This window comes from Hippoglossus stenolepis, chromosome 9 (genome assembly GCF_022539355.2).
Source record: "Hippoglossus stenolepis isolate QCI-W04-F060 chromosome 9, HSTE1.2, whole genome shotgun sequence".
NCBI classification, from domain to species: Eukaryota; Metazoa; Chordata; class Actinopteri; order Pleuronectiformes; family Pleuronectidae; genus Hippoglossus; species Hippoglossus stenolepis.
Genome location: NC_061491.1, coordinates 26,135,091 through 26,150,260, shown reverse-complemented (window position 1 = coordinate 26,150,260; position 15,170 = coordinate 26,135,091). Strand labels below are relative to the sequence as shown.

Sequence of the window (15,170 nt, the reverse complement as noted above, 5' to 3'; positions counted from 1 at the left end):
GACTGATGTGTGGGGGTGGGGGAGAAGCACAGAAACTGGAGAAAACAGCGACAGTCTGTGAGTCACTGAGAACGTTCACTCAAAACTATTTCCATCTGGAATTTACATCGACCTTTTCTGTGATTTAAATCTTGGTTCCTAGGAAAGTATCAGAAGCGGGAAGCGTTTTAAATACAGCAGAGGTTCCCAAACTAAGGGTCACGACCCCTGGATGCATCACGGGACGATTTTATAACTCAAAGAAATTTTGGAAAATTGGAGATTACCACTTTTACCCACAACTGTTACAAGTTATATACAAAATAAAAGCACGCGATGTCATCATATATCTGTTTTGTCCTCATGTGACCCCCCGAGGTGATTATGGCGAGGGACAGGTGATCGGTGACATCATCACTTGCAGCAGGTCAGTTTACGTCTTCACAGGAAACTTGAGATCAGATGAACCTTCATTGTTAAACATATATACGTTTTAATCTAAAACTTAAATTCCAGGAAGCAGTTTATAAATTGACACAACATTTTTTACCCTGGACGCGTTTTTTTTTTGTTGGATATAATGTTGATGCGTCACTTTAATATTTGTGGGACGGGATCATAGGAGTGAACAGTTCAACAGGAAAAATGACACAGTGATTTGTTCCAGTTGCAAAGTTCCATAGTTTCCGTTTTATAAAAACTGTAGATTTTATTGCATGAAAATCTTTAAGTACCTGAAAGTTGGCAAAAATGGTTTCTCAGTACTTATAAAAAAAATTCTGCTGATGGAAAAAAAATCTACACAAACGTGGAAATTGGCAAATCTGATGCTGTTGAGACTCGTCTTCATTTGAAAATCTTCTGAAACTTCGGTATGAGCATCGCCAGCTCTGTGTTGCTCTGCATCGCCTGCGGCAGACTGCTCACGGCCATGATCGACTCGTGGGCTTCGTCAAACAGCTTCTCACCGAGCTCCTTCTTCACCCGCTCTCTCCAGGCGATCAGCTTCGCTCGGCCCTCGAACGCGTCCAGGCCGGATCCCACAGGCTGCAAAATGCACGACACACACGTGTTCTTAAAAACACAACACTTGCATGAATTCACTTTACAAACACAAGCACACGCAAAGAGTTCTGAGACTAATTAATGGATATTTTTCATATAAATATCAAACAGTGCCGCTTCAGCTTCACTTTGTCTCAGTTTTCAACGTTTTATTTGAATTATTTTTGGTTTTCCAGCAGAAAACAACAGGAGTGAACCACAGATTTGATGTGATTGTGAAAGCTGAGGTTTCTGTGAGAAGCTGTGTAGGTTCCCTGTGTAGGGACCCGTGTATCTTCAGCCCACAACTTCAACAATGTGCAGAGACGACACATTATCTCTGTCTAATCACTTGTTCTCGCACATCAGTGAGTCAAACTCCAAATATGTGAACTCCTTCAACTCAAACTTTTGAAAACTTCCCCGCAGAGCCGCATGAAGAAATTGTGCAACAGTTCCCATGTTGAGAAACTGGAATCAGTCACAGTAGAAAATCCTGTAGCTGCAGCCGTGAAAGCAGCAGCAGTTGTAGCACCAGGTGACCAAGACAAATAAATAAGGGTTTAAAAAGTTGTTTTACCTGCATGACCTCGACCACAGCCACCAGATCTGCCAGAGAGAGTTTGTCTCCGATGATGAACGGTTTGTTCTGCAGGAATTTCTCCTCCAGAAGGTCGAGCGACTGCGTCAGATCCTCGACAGCAGCGTCCATCTTGTCTTTTGGCACCTCAGAGCCCATGATGAGAGGAAACATGGCCTGTTCACAGAGGACATGTAATCAGCCGCTGACCTGATTTATCATGTTTGTTTCTCTTAAATTTGAGAGTGATGAATGTTGAAGTTGACCTGTGTCCTGTGCGGGAAACTCTCTAAACTAAATGTCTCTGACAGTGACTGGGAATAAAATCAAAGCCAAAACCTTTGATCACCCCCTGGTGGCTGGAAATACATTCATGGTTTCACTTTGTGGGAAATCACAGAAAGTTTTTATTCATTCTTTCATGACATGTCTGAGGATATTGTTTACGTAATCGGCTTTACATGCTATATAACAATGTCAGGATAATAAATAACTGATGACCCCTTAAAAGATTAGTGCTTATCAGTTAATCTTTCAATATGACAAATAGAAATCAAATTTAATTCAATTAAAAATTAAAAATTTTACTGATAAACGTTACATGGTCCCACAACCCTTCAAATTTGTTTTCACGTGATATTAAAAGTATTGATTATCGCTTCTTTGTGCAGGATTGAATCTATAGAGTCTTGATGTGTTTGTTGTTGTGTTTAGTTGTAGTCTCGTATTATTACACAAACTATTACACGTGTGCTCAAGTAGGTCATGGGAAGTTACTGCACTGGGGCAATCCGGGACTCGTACCCTGAGCAGGAAGACCTTTGACCCGTGAGCTCTCAGGTTCATGTGCTGCCAGGACAGGTATTCATTCACACGCGCTCGCTGCTGCAGGTCCGCCGGGTACCAGTGATCTGCCACTGACGACGAATATTTCTGCACCAAGTACTGTAGAATGGCGACGCTGCAACACAGACAGTGTGAAGAAGGACAAGTTCATGTTCTGACAAACGAGACAGTAATTCACCACACACGTGTTTGTCTTGCTGGATGTAAACGGACTGATCGAGGTTAAGATGTCACAGGATTGTAACTCGCTCGTTCGGTTCCTGACGTCTGCTCCGCTAATGCCACCGGATAAAAGTATAGAACTCATCTCTGTTCCTCAAAATCACTCATGTATTCCCATCATGGTTTTGAAATGGACGTAACTCTACACTTTTGCGTCATTGAGTTTGATAAACCTCGGTCCTGATCACCAGCTCTGACTTTGCTCACTTCGCTAACTTAACAAGATGCTGTTAAATCTGCTGACCCTCCTCGTACTGCTACGACCAAACAGGGGTCTCACACGTTTGCTATGGAGAAACGAGGTGATGGGATTGCTTCCTTGAGTCTGTGACAAATGAAACTCAGTTTGAATCCGTTGTTTTCTGGACTCAGACACTGCATTTCCATTGGAGGGGTCTTTTAAATTATTTGTACATGTGAGGAAATCAAACCCAATTCCCTCGTTGTACCTTTCTGTCAGAACGAAGCTTCCATCCTTCATGACAGGAACCTTCCTGATCACGCTGACTTTGCCGAAGTCCTCGCTGTACTGCTGACCTGAGGCCGACACACAAATCAGGAAGAAGATCAGAAGAAGTTTGAAAACACACAGCACATAACTGAGTGGAAAGGATTGTTCCATCATTTGGAGAAAAAGAGATGAATAAATATCTCTGTTCGTCTTCTTGTCCTTGTTATTTGCTTTGAATCGCTTCTGTGTCCTGTGTTTTCTTTTCCCAGCACGTCTCTTTTATCCTCAATCACCTCAGGGCTGCTGTAATGTTTTGTCTGGAGGCTCTGACCTCTGACCCCCAACATCCCACCCACTGGTTGCTTGTATAGTCTGTTATCTAGGACTTTGCGTAACTCTGCTTCTCAATCTCACTGACTGAGACTAAATGAAAAACCGATAGACAGCTGATCAGAACAAGTTCAAAGTCTGCAGGACGTTCAACTCCCAGCTTCTGCAAACTGCGCTCACACATTTGAACAAAATGGCAGGAAATGTAACTGGAGCTGGAGCTTATGCAACAAGACTTTGAGTCGTTGGGTCACTCACCTCTGCAAACTCTCCAAACATCTGGGAGCCTCCTGTACATTTCCCAAAGCTCAAACACACGATTTTAAAGCCGAATGGGACCCAAAGGCCTAAATCCCTTGAATAAACATGCAAAAATCAACTATGCATGAATTCCTGAACTTTCCTCTCTGTCCCTGTGTCTGTCTGACGTTGTGTAATTACCTGCAGCGAGCTCCACGCGCTTAAACTGGAAGGGAATCCCGACCGCTCTGGCGAACAGAAAGACGGAGCGGCAGGGCTGTGAGACGAGGTCGAGGTAGAGCTCCATTACGCCAGAGTCTCACGGCTGCAGATGTTTCGTGTCCTCTGCGTTTTCCCTTTGTGCTTTCAGTCCTCTCCTGCCGCGCCTGTTATCCTCTCTCTGCCCAGAACTCCGCCTCTCCTCGCTGTAAGGCTCATTGATGTTTAAACAGTGGCGACAGTTCAAAGCAAGCAGGCTGTCATGGCTGAGCAGGCTGACCTTTGGCCTCAGGTTGGCCAAACATTTTGTAAACACTGTGGAGATTATCACACTTGAGTCTGATCATTATGAAGCTGCATTCTTTGCTTTTTATCTTCCTGTGAAGAACAAATTCTCTCTAAATTTGTCTCAAGGACGTTCCACCATTCATCACATTAGTCAAATCATAATCCTAGTCAATATTGATTAGCAGGGCTGAAACTGTTCATTTAAAACATTTAATATAATAAGTTGACAATGATTTTGATGTTCAGTTAATAATTTCTGTCATTTATCTTGCAAGATGCTGCATCTTATCTAAGTCTAGATTAGTAATTTATTCTGAAAAACTTATAAAATAAATAACAAAATGAAAAGATTCTCAGATGTGCTGCTTTCATTTGTTTGAATCAGTGCAATTTAAAAATCTTTGGGTTTTGACAGTTGGTCAGAAAGAAACATCTGAGGACGTCAGTTTGGGCTTTTTAACTATTGATTCATACCAATTAATCAACAGAATCATTATAATAGTTAGAAAAAGGCTTCAAATCATCAAAAAAACGGATCAGCGAGTGAAACCTTTATTTGACAGTACCTAATAAAGCTGATATGGTGAACATGTTCGTGACCAGTTGCTAAGTTTCACTGAATTACAGAGAAATGGAGTCACTTCACCAGTTTCACACTTCATTTAGCTCCGTATTTGGACTGAGAGCAGTGGGATACTCTCAGCCTGTCTTGTGTATGAAATGAATCCCGTCGAGAAGCCGATCAGGAAAAGGAGGAATGTAGTTTTTGTCTTGAACGCAGATGAGATCACGACTCTCGGGTCCAGAACATCTGCTCCACGGCAATTTCTCTTCTTGTCCCGGAACACGGGTTGTCGAACTGAAATGCATCAAACGTCCAAGAGAGTGGAACTCTGGACACCTACTTGCAACTGAAAAAACATAAAAACATACATCAAAAGGTATATTCCTGGGGGATTATTAATTTTCAATAATCATAATTACATCACGACAACCTACTATTTTTTAATTTACAGTATGCTTTGTACATTGTAAAACAAAGGCGCAAGGGGATTTCACTGAGGTATGTATAAATAAGTATTTGAAATGATATTGTCAGTAGTGGATACAAGGCTTTTCAGGATACATGTTTATCATTCTGTTACATTACTTAATGACCAAATCTATTTTCTTTTTTGATAACGCAGAAAAAACACATACAAGGGGACGTGGGGACTGGGAGCTCTGTATGTAATATAATGTCTGCGATGCTGACGGCTTGATGCATAGCAAGATATAATTGGTGTGATGCCTTGTTGAGTAGTTATAGATATCCCTTAAGTGTTTAGAAGCTTTGAGTGGTATTGTGAAAGTGTGGTGAAAATTGTCTTAACCATCCAATGAACCACTATTCTTAATCTTTATTTACCGTTCAAGGACGCAGTTGATCTTTTAAAAGACACGCTAAAGGCAGCTTGGTGGAAAACATTCAAGTGTATTTACTGCTGGATACAGAGTTTAAGTGTCTCTGTCTTTACAATTTAAAATGGGTAATAGCAATTAATAGATACAATCGTACAGTAAATAAAAGAGATAAATGTCAGTTGAATTAGATGTTAAACAGCCTTCTAATATTAACAGATAATACTTAATACAATTTTTAAATACAGATACAATAAAATAATGTCTATAAACCCAAATCCAGTTTAAAGAGATCTGATTTGTGTTCAAAGATTTAAACATTTACAGCTGGAGAAAGTTATTTAGGATCATTCCCATGTGAAGATTCAAAAGCAGCGCTCGTGCCTGCAGATGTTCCATCAGGCCAGTGTGGAAGGTCTGATCTAATGAAACCATGTGAGATGAGTGGATGTGGTCATGCTCTCCCAATAGAAATAAGTCATTTGATACATTAATACTGTTAAAAAACCTTCATGAATGAACCTCACTTGTGTTATAACGTGTCTTTGTTCTTGCAGAATATTCTGGGCGGCTATAAAGAGACCATCAGCTTGTCTCCACAAGCCGGCCTCGTATTGGACCGTCTGGGCTCCTCACCCCTGCAGACGTCCTCCTTCCTGGACTCCAGCTCTGGACACTCCAGCCCCGGCCTGTCTGAGCAGACCCCAGACTCCATTGTGTCCAGAGAATCAATCTTTGAAATCAACGCTCAGGCGCTACAGGTCGAGCGTGAGCAGGCAAGTCAGTCACATCTGAACACATTATAAATGAATGCCCTGACTTTAGTGTATGTCTGAAAGCACCGTCAATTATTAACTAAATACATGATCGTAAGTTTGTTATCTATATCATAATCACAATAAAAAATGAACTGTGAACGTGAACCAGTTCATCTTCATGTGTATGAACTGGACTTTGAATTGTTTGTTTTCAAGAGTGAACTGGTTCAACACGGTGGAGGAGCATGAGAACAGGGAGGTGTCAGACTCCATTTTCACCTGGATGAGCAGAAGGAAGAAAAGTGAGCAGGTGAGTGTGAACACAACTTTCTGAAAGTTTTACTGTCACACTCTCACACCTGCTGTTAACATCCGTCTGCTGATCACACGACTCTAAGTTTGTCAGTTCACACCTGGTGACAGACGTAGTTTCATGTGATCGGATCCCCAGAGACAGATGTGAACAGCAGGTCTGGAACAAAGAGCCTTCAAAGGACTAATTAACAGAGTTAACTCACAGTTTCACTTTTTATCTTCATCACATCTGTTCATCAAGTGTTTAATAACAGAACGTGTTTTCACGATCATACGTTACAGCAGTGGTCACCAACCTGTGGAGAGTCTTCACTGTGGATCCCAGTAAAGCTCTGGACTCACTGGCTGAGGTGTGAGGAACATCGACCTGCAGAGCCAGGTACACACACACCCACACACACACACACCCACACACACACACACACACACACACACACACACACACACACACATATACATATATATATAACAACACTATATATGCAGTTATGAGTTTTAAAGTGAATATAAAGTTGAAGAGCTTGTGTTTGACCTTCATTTGGGCACAAAGCCATAGAACTGGGTGGAGATACAGAGTGCTGCTTCAAGCTGCTGACTGATGTGCTATCAGTGTTACTGTCTATAAAGTTCTGTAATTCATTTCCAGCCTTTATGACGTGAACACGAACAATAGATGTTGAGTTTCCTTCTCTTAGTGGCAGGGGGTTGAAGGACACATGAACTTCATCAGCTTGTATTGATTCAGTTTAATGTAGTTTATTGGTCTGAGTGTAGATCAGGAAATGCTCGAGTTGCAGAAGTACTTTTTTAGTCAATGTTTGTTTATGGCTATGCAGGTTTATTGGTGGATTTACAAATGACATAAACCAGTATTACATGAAAGGTCACTTTATTATTGTTCTTGTACAATAGCACAACTCCTGCATCCTTTGAGACATAAATTATATTAATTTAATTTCTACGTGCTTAATTAAAATGGCTGCAACTGGCTGAATAATCGAGTGGTTGATTGAAATTAGCATCCAAACTAATTGAGGCCTCCTGAGGTCACCTGTCTCACTCCTACAGACAAAGAGTTCAGTCAGTGGAGAACTAATGTTCAATATGTACTTATATACAAGGTAATATTCATATTTATGACCATATTCAAGTCAAAGCCTTTGTAAAAAACATTGTGCTGCAGAAGCAGAACTCTGCAGAACATTGTTGAACTGAGAAGATAAAGATTGAACAGATGCTGTAAATATGAATTAATATTAATGTGAATATTGTGCATTGAACAGATAAAGTTGCATAACTGCATTTCTTTGTGAATATTTATTGTGTGTGTGTGTGTGTGTGTGTGTGTGTGTGTGTGTGTGTGTGTGTGTGTGTGTGTTGTTTCTTGAACAGACTGGTTTGTCCTGATTCCTGTGAGCTCACAGTGTTTTTCCTCTCAGACTGAAGATGAGTGGTTATGAGGAGGAAGAGGAGGACAGAGCAGAGTCTCCAGTGTTCAGCTGTGTGTCTCTGAAGAGTGACCGGTCCAAGGATCGTCCTCCAAACTTCAGTAATGAACCTGGACCCTCACACACAGAGTAAGAGACTGTTTCTACTGTGACCTGCTCTGAAGAGGATTTAGTTTCCTCTAGTGTGGCCCCTGCATTAGGACACAGCTTCATTGAAGTTGGTGACTAATCTCTCAGAATCACTCAAAGAGCTCAGACCTCCACCAAGAACCAACACGCTCCTTATGAAACCACTTTGAGATTCACTAGAGACTCATTTTGATTTGGTAAACATCAGTCCTCTGAACATGTCTGTGAAAGAGGACCCCCGATCTGGTTCACAGACCACAACCTTCCACCAAGTTTACTGGTAATCTGTCGTTTTTTATAATCCCACTAACGAACCAACCAACACACAAACATACTGGGTGAAAACAAAACCTCCTTGACAGAAGTAATGACAACCTGTGACTGTGACATGTGAGTTATCAGGAAATGTCTTCACAGAGAGAGGAAGAGGAGTCATGTTTCTGAGGAGGAGCAGTCGTCCTGCTGTGCTTCGTGTCAGGACGTCCTGAAGGATCCAGTCTCCACCAGCTGTGGACACTGGTTCTGCAGACAGTGCATCACCTCATACTGGGACCAGTCTGGTTCTTCAGGAGACTCCTCCTGTCCCCAGTGTGGACAAAGATCCAGAAGAGGAGCTGGAGCTCAGACAGCCGGTCAGAGCAGCACTGTACATGTGTCTGCTGATGTCTTCATTTCTGACAACAGCACATGTGGTTTTATTTTGTTCCTTCACACAGCATCAACATTTAACATCGTTATAAAAGCACAAAGTTAAAAAGCTTTTATTTTCTGTAGTTTTTCTGTATCTGATGAAAACAATCAGCAGATTCTCAGATTCTCTGTCTCTGACATTGTTTCTTGTCTTTCAGCAGATCGTGGTCTGCAGGAGGTTTTAGATGAACATAAGCTCAGTCTGAGGAGGAGATGTGAACATGTGACTGAAGGAACTGATGAAACAGGAAGTAGAACCCTCCTCAACAGGATCTACACTGAGCTCTACATCACAGAGGGACAGAGTGAAGAGGTTAATACTCAACATGAGGTGAGGCAGCTTGAGACGGCTTCCAAGATGAAGAGCCTCCACGACACTCCCATCAAGTGCCACGACATCTTTAAAGCCTCAACTGACCAGCAGAGCAGCATCAGAGTCGTCCTGACCAACGGCGTCGCTGGCGTTGGAAAAACCTTCTCGGTGCAGAAGTTCACTCTGGACTGGGCAGAGGGTTTAGAAAACCAAGATGTGGGTCTGCTGACTGTGCTTTCGTTCAGGGAGCTGAACCTGGTGAAAGACCAGCAGCACAGTCTTCTCACGCTGCTCCGTGTTTTCCATCCAACGTTACAGAAGCTCACGGCAGAGACGCTCGCTGTCTGTAAACCTTTGTTCATCTTTGACGGCCTGGATGAAAGCAGACTTTCTCTGGACTTCAACCACAGGGAGCTTGTGTCTGATGTCACACAGAGGTCATCAGTCAACGTGCTGCTGACAAACCTCATCCGGGGGAATCTGCTTCCCTCGGCTCTCGTCTGGATAACCTCCAGACCTGCGGCGGCCAATCAGATCCCTCCTGCATGTGTTGACAGGGTCACAGAAGTACGAGGCTTCACTGACGCCCAGAAGGAGGAGTACTTCAGGAGGAGATTCAGTGATGAAGAGCTGTGCAGCAGAATCATCTCACACATCAAGACGTCCAGGAGCCTCCACATCATGTGTCAAATCCCAGTCTTCTGCTGGATCAGTGCTACAGTTCTGGAGCACATGTTGACCACAGACCAGAGAGGAGAGCTGCCCAAGACCCTGACTGACCTGTACTCACACTTCCTGCTGGTTCAGACAAAGAGGAAGAACAACAAGTACGGTGAGGGACATGAGACGACTCCACAGCAGCTGACGGAGGCTGACAGGGACGTTCTTCTGAAGCTGGGGAGGCTGGCACTTAAACATCTGGAGGAAGGAAACATCATGTTCTACCAAGAAGACCTGGAGCGGTGTGGTCTTAATGTCACAGAGGCCTCGGTGTACTCAGGAGTTTGTACTGAGATCTTCAGAAGAGAGTGTGTGATCTTCCAGAAATCAGTCTACTGCTTTGTTCATCTGAGCGTTCAGGAGTTTCTGGCTGCAGTCTACATGTTCCACTGTTACACCAAGAGGAACAGAGAAGAACTCAACAACTTCTTGGGAACATATGAGGACACAGACAGTAACTTCTCCTTGGATGACCTCCTGAAGAAAACCATGGAGAAATCCCTCACCAGTACAAATGGTCATCTGGACCTGTTTGTTCGCTTCCTTCACGGCCTCAGTCTGGAGTCCAACCAGAGAGTCTTAGGAGGCCTGCTGGGTCGGACAGAGAACAATCCAGAGATCATCCAGAGAGTCATCTACAACCTGAAGAAGATGGAGAGTGATGACATTTCTCCTGACAGAAGCATCAACATCTTCCACTGTCTGACTGAGATGAACGACCACTCAGTTCATCAGCAGATGCAACAGTTCCTGACGTCAGAGAACAGATCGAAGGAGAAACTCTCTGAGATCCACTGCTCAGCTCTGGCCTACATGCTGCAGATGTCAGAGGAGGTTCTGGATGAGTTGGACCTGAAGAAGTTCAACACATCATACCAGGGTCGACGGAGACTGATCCCAGCTGTGAGGAACTGCAGGAAGGCTCGGTGAGTCCAGACATGATCAATAACATGTTCAATCAGTGGAGATGAGTCGTTCTTCAAATACACTCAGTGTTAAATGATTCTCATTGTTTGGGGCAGCATGGTGTTGCAGTGGTCAACACTGTTAGTGCAGCCTTTCTGTGAGGAGGATGTTCTCCTGGTGTCTGCAGGGTTTTCTCTAGGTTCTCCAGCTTCCTCCACAAACCCAAAGTGCGTGCATGCGTGTGTGTCACTGAATAAGTGTTTAGGATGAGAATCACTGACTGTTCCTTTAAACTGAAGAAGCAGGAAGTATCGTTCATTCATCTTTCTTGTCAAACTAGAATTACCACCCTGCGTTTGTACGCCACCACCAACCAGTGCAGTGTCCGTCCCTCCAGGTTCCTGACATGTTGCATTCACAATAATATGAGGTCACTGTCACCTTTGACCTTTGACCACTGAAATCGAATCAGTTTATCTTTGAGTCCAACTGGTCAAAATGTGAAGAAATCCCCTAAAGACAGACTTGAGACTTCAGGAGGCCATGAACATGTTGTGTGACCTTGACCTTTGACCTTTGACCACCTGAATCTAATGAGTTCCTCTGTTAGTCTGAATGAACGCTTGAACCAAATCTGAAAGGATTCTCTTGAGGAGTTTTTAACATGTTCATGAGGCAAAGAGGGGATTTACCAGGGTGAGGGTCACATGATCACGTTTTGTATGAATGTTGTGTTTTCTGATTTTATTCGAACAGATATTTTCTTTAATTACAGACTCCGTGGTTGTCGACTCTCAGAGACTCACTTTGAAGTCGTGGCCTCAGCTCTGAAGTCAGACCCCTCACATCTGAGAGAACTGGATCTGAGTGGAAACAAGCTGCAGGATTCAGAAGTGAAGCTGCTGTGTTCTGGACTGGAGAGTCCAAACTGTCAACTGGAGACTCTGAGGTCCTTAAATCCTTCTTCACTTTTCAGACTTTCTTTCTTATTGGGTCATTATTTATTTAAATTGTCTCAGTTCTGCTCTGCTCACTGTCCCTCAGTCATCTGTCCCTCACCCAGCCTGTCAGTCACGTCCACCTCATCAACTCCATTCACCTGCACTCACCTGCTCCTGATCACTAAGAAAGTGTCAGTAAATAACATGTGGACTGAGGCCGAACACTCGTCCTCCTCAGGTTTTCAAAATAAGACACATTCTTATTGAAACACGTTGGACAGTTGTTCAGTATAGAAACAAACAGGAAGTGACTGTCAGGAGCCATCCCTACTTTAAACAGTGTTTAATTACACAAACCTGCTCAGTGACCAAACAAACAGAGAAGAAGCTGATGAATGAAACAATGGTCCAACATGTCTGATCTGATATTTATCTTCAGGTCACAGACTGGACTGAGGTCAGCAGCATGTTGAGAGTCTGTGTTGACATGATGACGATCCACAACAACAGGAGGACACATTCTAATATTAATATTTCTTTATCCAGGTTGAGTCTCTGCAGTCTGTCAGAGATCAGCTGTTCTTCTCTGGCTTCAGCTCTGAAGTCAAACCCCTCTCATCTCAGAGAACTGGATCTGAGTCTAAACAAAGACCTGCAGGACTCAGGAGTGAAGGAGCTGTGTGGTTTTCTACAGAGTCCAACCTGTCGTCTGGAGACTCTGAGGTCAGTTCACTAACTGACTTCTGCAGATCTCGTATCTATAAAACAGCATATACACAATGTATCTCCTTTAATTCTAATTTAACATAATTCCTCTTCATACATAACGTGAATCCATTCATTAATTAATCTATGACGTTTTAAATATTCAGCTACTTGTTAAAACACTGAGTTTAGTTCTGGATTTCCTAAACTGATCTGCAGGACAGAGACCGGGTCCAAATAATCTGTTTTTACTGAATCAGGACTCGTTTTTAGTCCAACATGTCTGATTTCATATTTATCTTCCATGTTATGAGTCTGTGTGACATGAATATGTGTCTGTTATTTTCACACATGAACTCAGTTTAATTTACAGTTAAGTTTTATTCTTTATCCAGGTTGGAGGACTGCAGACTGTCAAAGATCAGCTGTTCTTCTCTGGCTTCAGCTCTGAGGTCAAACCGCTCTCATCTGAGAGAACTGGATCTGAGTCTAAACAAAGACCTGCAGGACTCAGGAGTGAAGAAGCTGTGTGGTTTTCTACAGAGTCCAACCTGTCGACTGGAGACTCTGAGGTCAGTTCACTGACTGACTTTTGTAGATCTCATATCTATAAAACAGCATTTATACACAATTTATCTCATTTAATTCTAATTTAATATAATTCCTCTTCATACATAACGTGAATCCATTCATTAATTAATCTGTGACATTTTAAATATTCAGCTACTTGTTAAAACATTGAGTTTAGTTCTGGATTTCCTAAACTGATCTGCAGGACAGAGACCGGGTCCAAATAATCTATTTGTACTGAATCAGGACTCGTTTTTAGTCCAACATGTCTGATTTCATATTTATCTTCCATGTTATGAGTCTGTGTGACATGAATATGTGTCTGTTATTTTCACACATGAACTCAGTTTAATTTACAGTTAAGTTTTATTCTTTATCCAGGTTGTGGAGCTGCAGTCTGTCAAAGACCAGCTGTTCTTCTCTGGCTTCAGCTCTGAGGTCAAACCCCTCTCATCTGAGAGAACTGGATCTGAGAGGAAACGACCTGCAGGACTCAGGAGTGAAGGAGCTGCTTGATCTAAAGCAGAGTCCAACCTGTCGACTGGAGACTGTGAGGTCAGTAGATGGTTGGAGTCAGTCCACGCTGCTTTCATCAGTATTTTACTAAACACAGTCAGTATCACAGTACAGATCCAGGGTCTGTGCTACCAAGCAGGATTTGTGGTTATCAGGTTAACTTCAGGTTTAGTTTTTTCAGTCCTACGAAGCTCGTCCACTTCTTAACAAGGTAAATCACCATGGTAACGTCTGATGAACGGCTAACCTGCTCCAGGTTAAGTTGGAGATCAACCCGTATAAAAGCTCCGCCCACTGACCACAGTGACTCTACACTGTTGTGTGGTGCACACTCTCCTTAAAGGGACGGATAAGGGAAGTTTAAATCAACGTCTGGTTGGTTCAGTTGATCTCTAACTCACCCAGAACATCTCAATCTCTCCAGACTCATCCTGTCACCAAAACACCAGATGCACTCAGTCAGCTTCCTGAAGATAGGTCCATGTGTTTCTATTGAGGAGTGATGTCAGAGGTTTCACCACAGTGAGTGTCCTCAGAGACAGTGAGACAGTGTTTGTCCTCAGAGACAGTGAGTCAGTGTGTGTCCTCAGTCAGTGAGACAGTGTGTGTCCTCAGAGACAGTGTGTGTCCTCAAAGTCAGTGAGACAGTGTGTGTCCTCAGAGCCAGTGAGACAGTGTGTCCTCAGATTCAGTGAGACAGTGTGTGTCCTCAGAGTCAGTGAGACATTGTGTGTCCTCAGAGACAGTGAGACAGTGTGTCCTCAGATTCAGTGAGACAGTGTGTGTCCTCAGAGCAGACAGTGTGTGTCCTCAGAGACAGTGAGACAGTGTGTGTCCTCAGAGACAGTGAGACAGTGTGTCCTCAGAGACAGTGAGACAGTTGTGGAGACAGTGTGTGTCCTCAGAGTCAGTGAGACAGTGTGTGTCCTCAGAGTCAGTGAGACAGTGTGTCCTCAGGGACAGTGAGACAGTGTGTCCCATATCCTGGGATTCAAACATTTCTCATCAAGAATCTTCTTCTCTTCCACTCGTCTTGTTAGTAAACAACAGATTCAGATCTCGTGGCCTCGAGTTATTTATCTCGTTCACACACGTTATTATGTCGTGGTCACGTAATATATTTTTACCAAATGCCACCAGGGGGCGCTGTAACTTACACATTGACACGATCCCAGATGTTTTACCAGCTGTTCTTCCTGCATTTAGCAGCTGTGACTGAGTTTCTTTTATTCTGGATCATGTGTTTGTTCTCCTCTGATTTTTATTATAGAACAGTTTGATCCTGGTTGTGAAATATGAGGCTCTGCTGTCAGTCAAACTGTCCATGTCTGTGATTGGTCATACTCAGTAGACCCCGCCCCTTTTATGTGCACGCTCAGATCTTGTTGAGGAAAACCTGAGTTAACTTAACGAGTTGATAACCAGCGTCATGTGACCACTTAGCCTGACTGTGTTTGTCAGGTTCAGTTGAGCTGGATCTCAGAAAGATCTCCTGGACATGTTGAAGTGTCTTCGTAGTTCAGGCCTCAGTGTTTCCTCAGTGAAGCTGTGAGAGGAGA

At 43.1% G+C, this 15,170-nt stretch overlaps 1 protein-coding gene and 1 long non-coding RNA gene across 2 annotated transcripts; one reads left to right on the top strand and one right to left on the bottom strand.

The window, feature by feature from the left end:
* Positions 1–640: 640 nt before the first annotated feature.
* gstt1a (glutathione S-transferase theta 1a) lies at positions 641–4,094 on the bottom strand. Its single transcript, XM_035166880.2, has 5 exons — positions 3,894–4,094; positions 3,121–3,208; positions 2,408–2,564; positions 1,604–1,780; positions 641–1,026 (listed from the first exon to the last, which is right to left on the bottom strand). The coding sequence occupies exons 1-5, from the start codon at positions 3,997–3,999 to the stop codon at positions 826–828; spliced, it is 729 nt and encodes a 242-aa protein (XP_035022771.1). The 5' UTR covers positions 4,000–4,094; the 3' UTR covers positions 641–825.
* Positions 4,095–6,450: 2,356 nt separating this feature from the next.
* On the top strand, positions 6,451–8,728 carry LOC124852424. Its single transcript, XR_007032959.1, has 4 exons — positions 6,451–6,668; positions 6,956–7,052; positions 8,113–8,250; positions 8,668–8,728. It is a non-coding gene; the product is annotated as an uncharacterized LOC124852424 (long non-coding RNA).
* The last annotated feature ends 6,442 nt before the right edge of the window (positions 8,729–15,170 follow it).

What these genes read in the sequence shown, in the direction of transcription:
- gstt1a (XM_035166880.2), bottom strand. Translation starts at nt 3,999, where the DNA reads ATGGAGCTCTACCTCGACCTCGTCTCACAGCCCTGCCGCTCCGTCTTT. An exon ending in CAAAGGTCTTCCTGCTCAGG is followed by an intron (nt 1,781 to 2,407) that starts GTACGAGTCCCG and finishes CTCTGTGAACAG; the next exon opens with GCCATGTTTCCTCTCATCAT. An exon ending in CTGTGGTCGAGGTCATGCAG is followed by an intron (nt 1,027 to 1,603) that starts GTAAAACAACTT and finishes TGCATTTTGCAG; the next exon opens with CCTGTGGGATCCGGCCTGGA.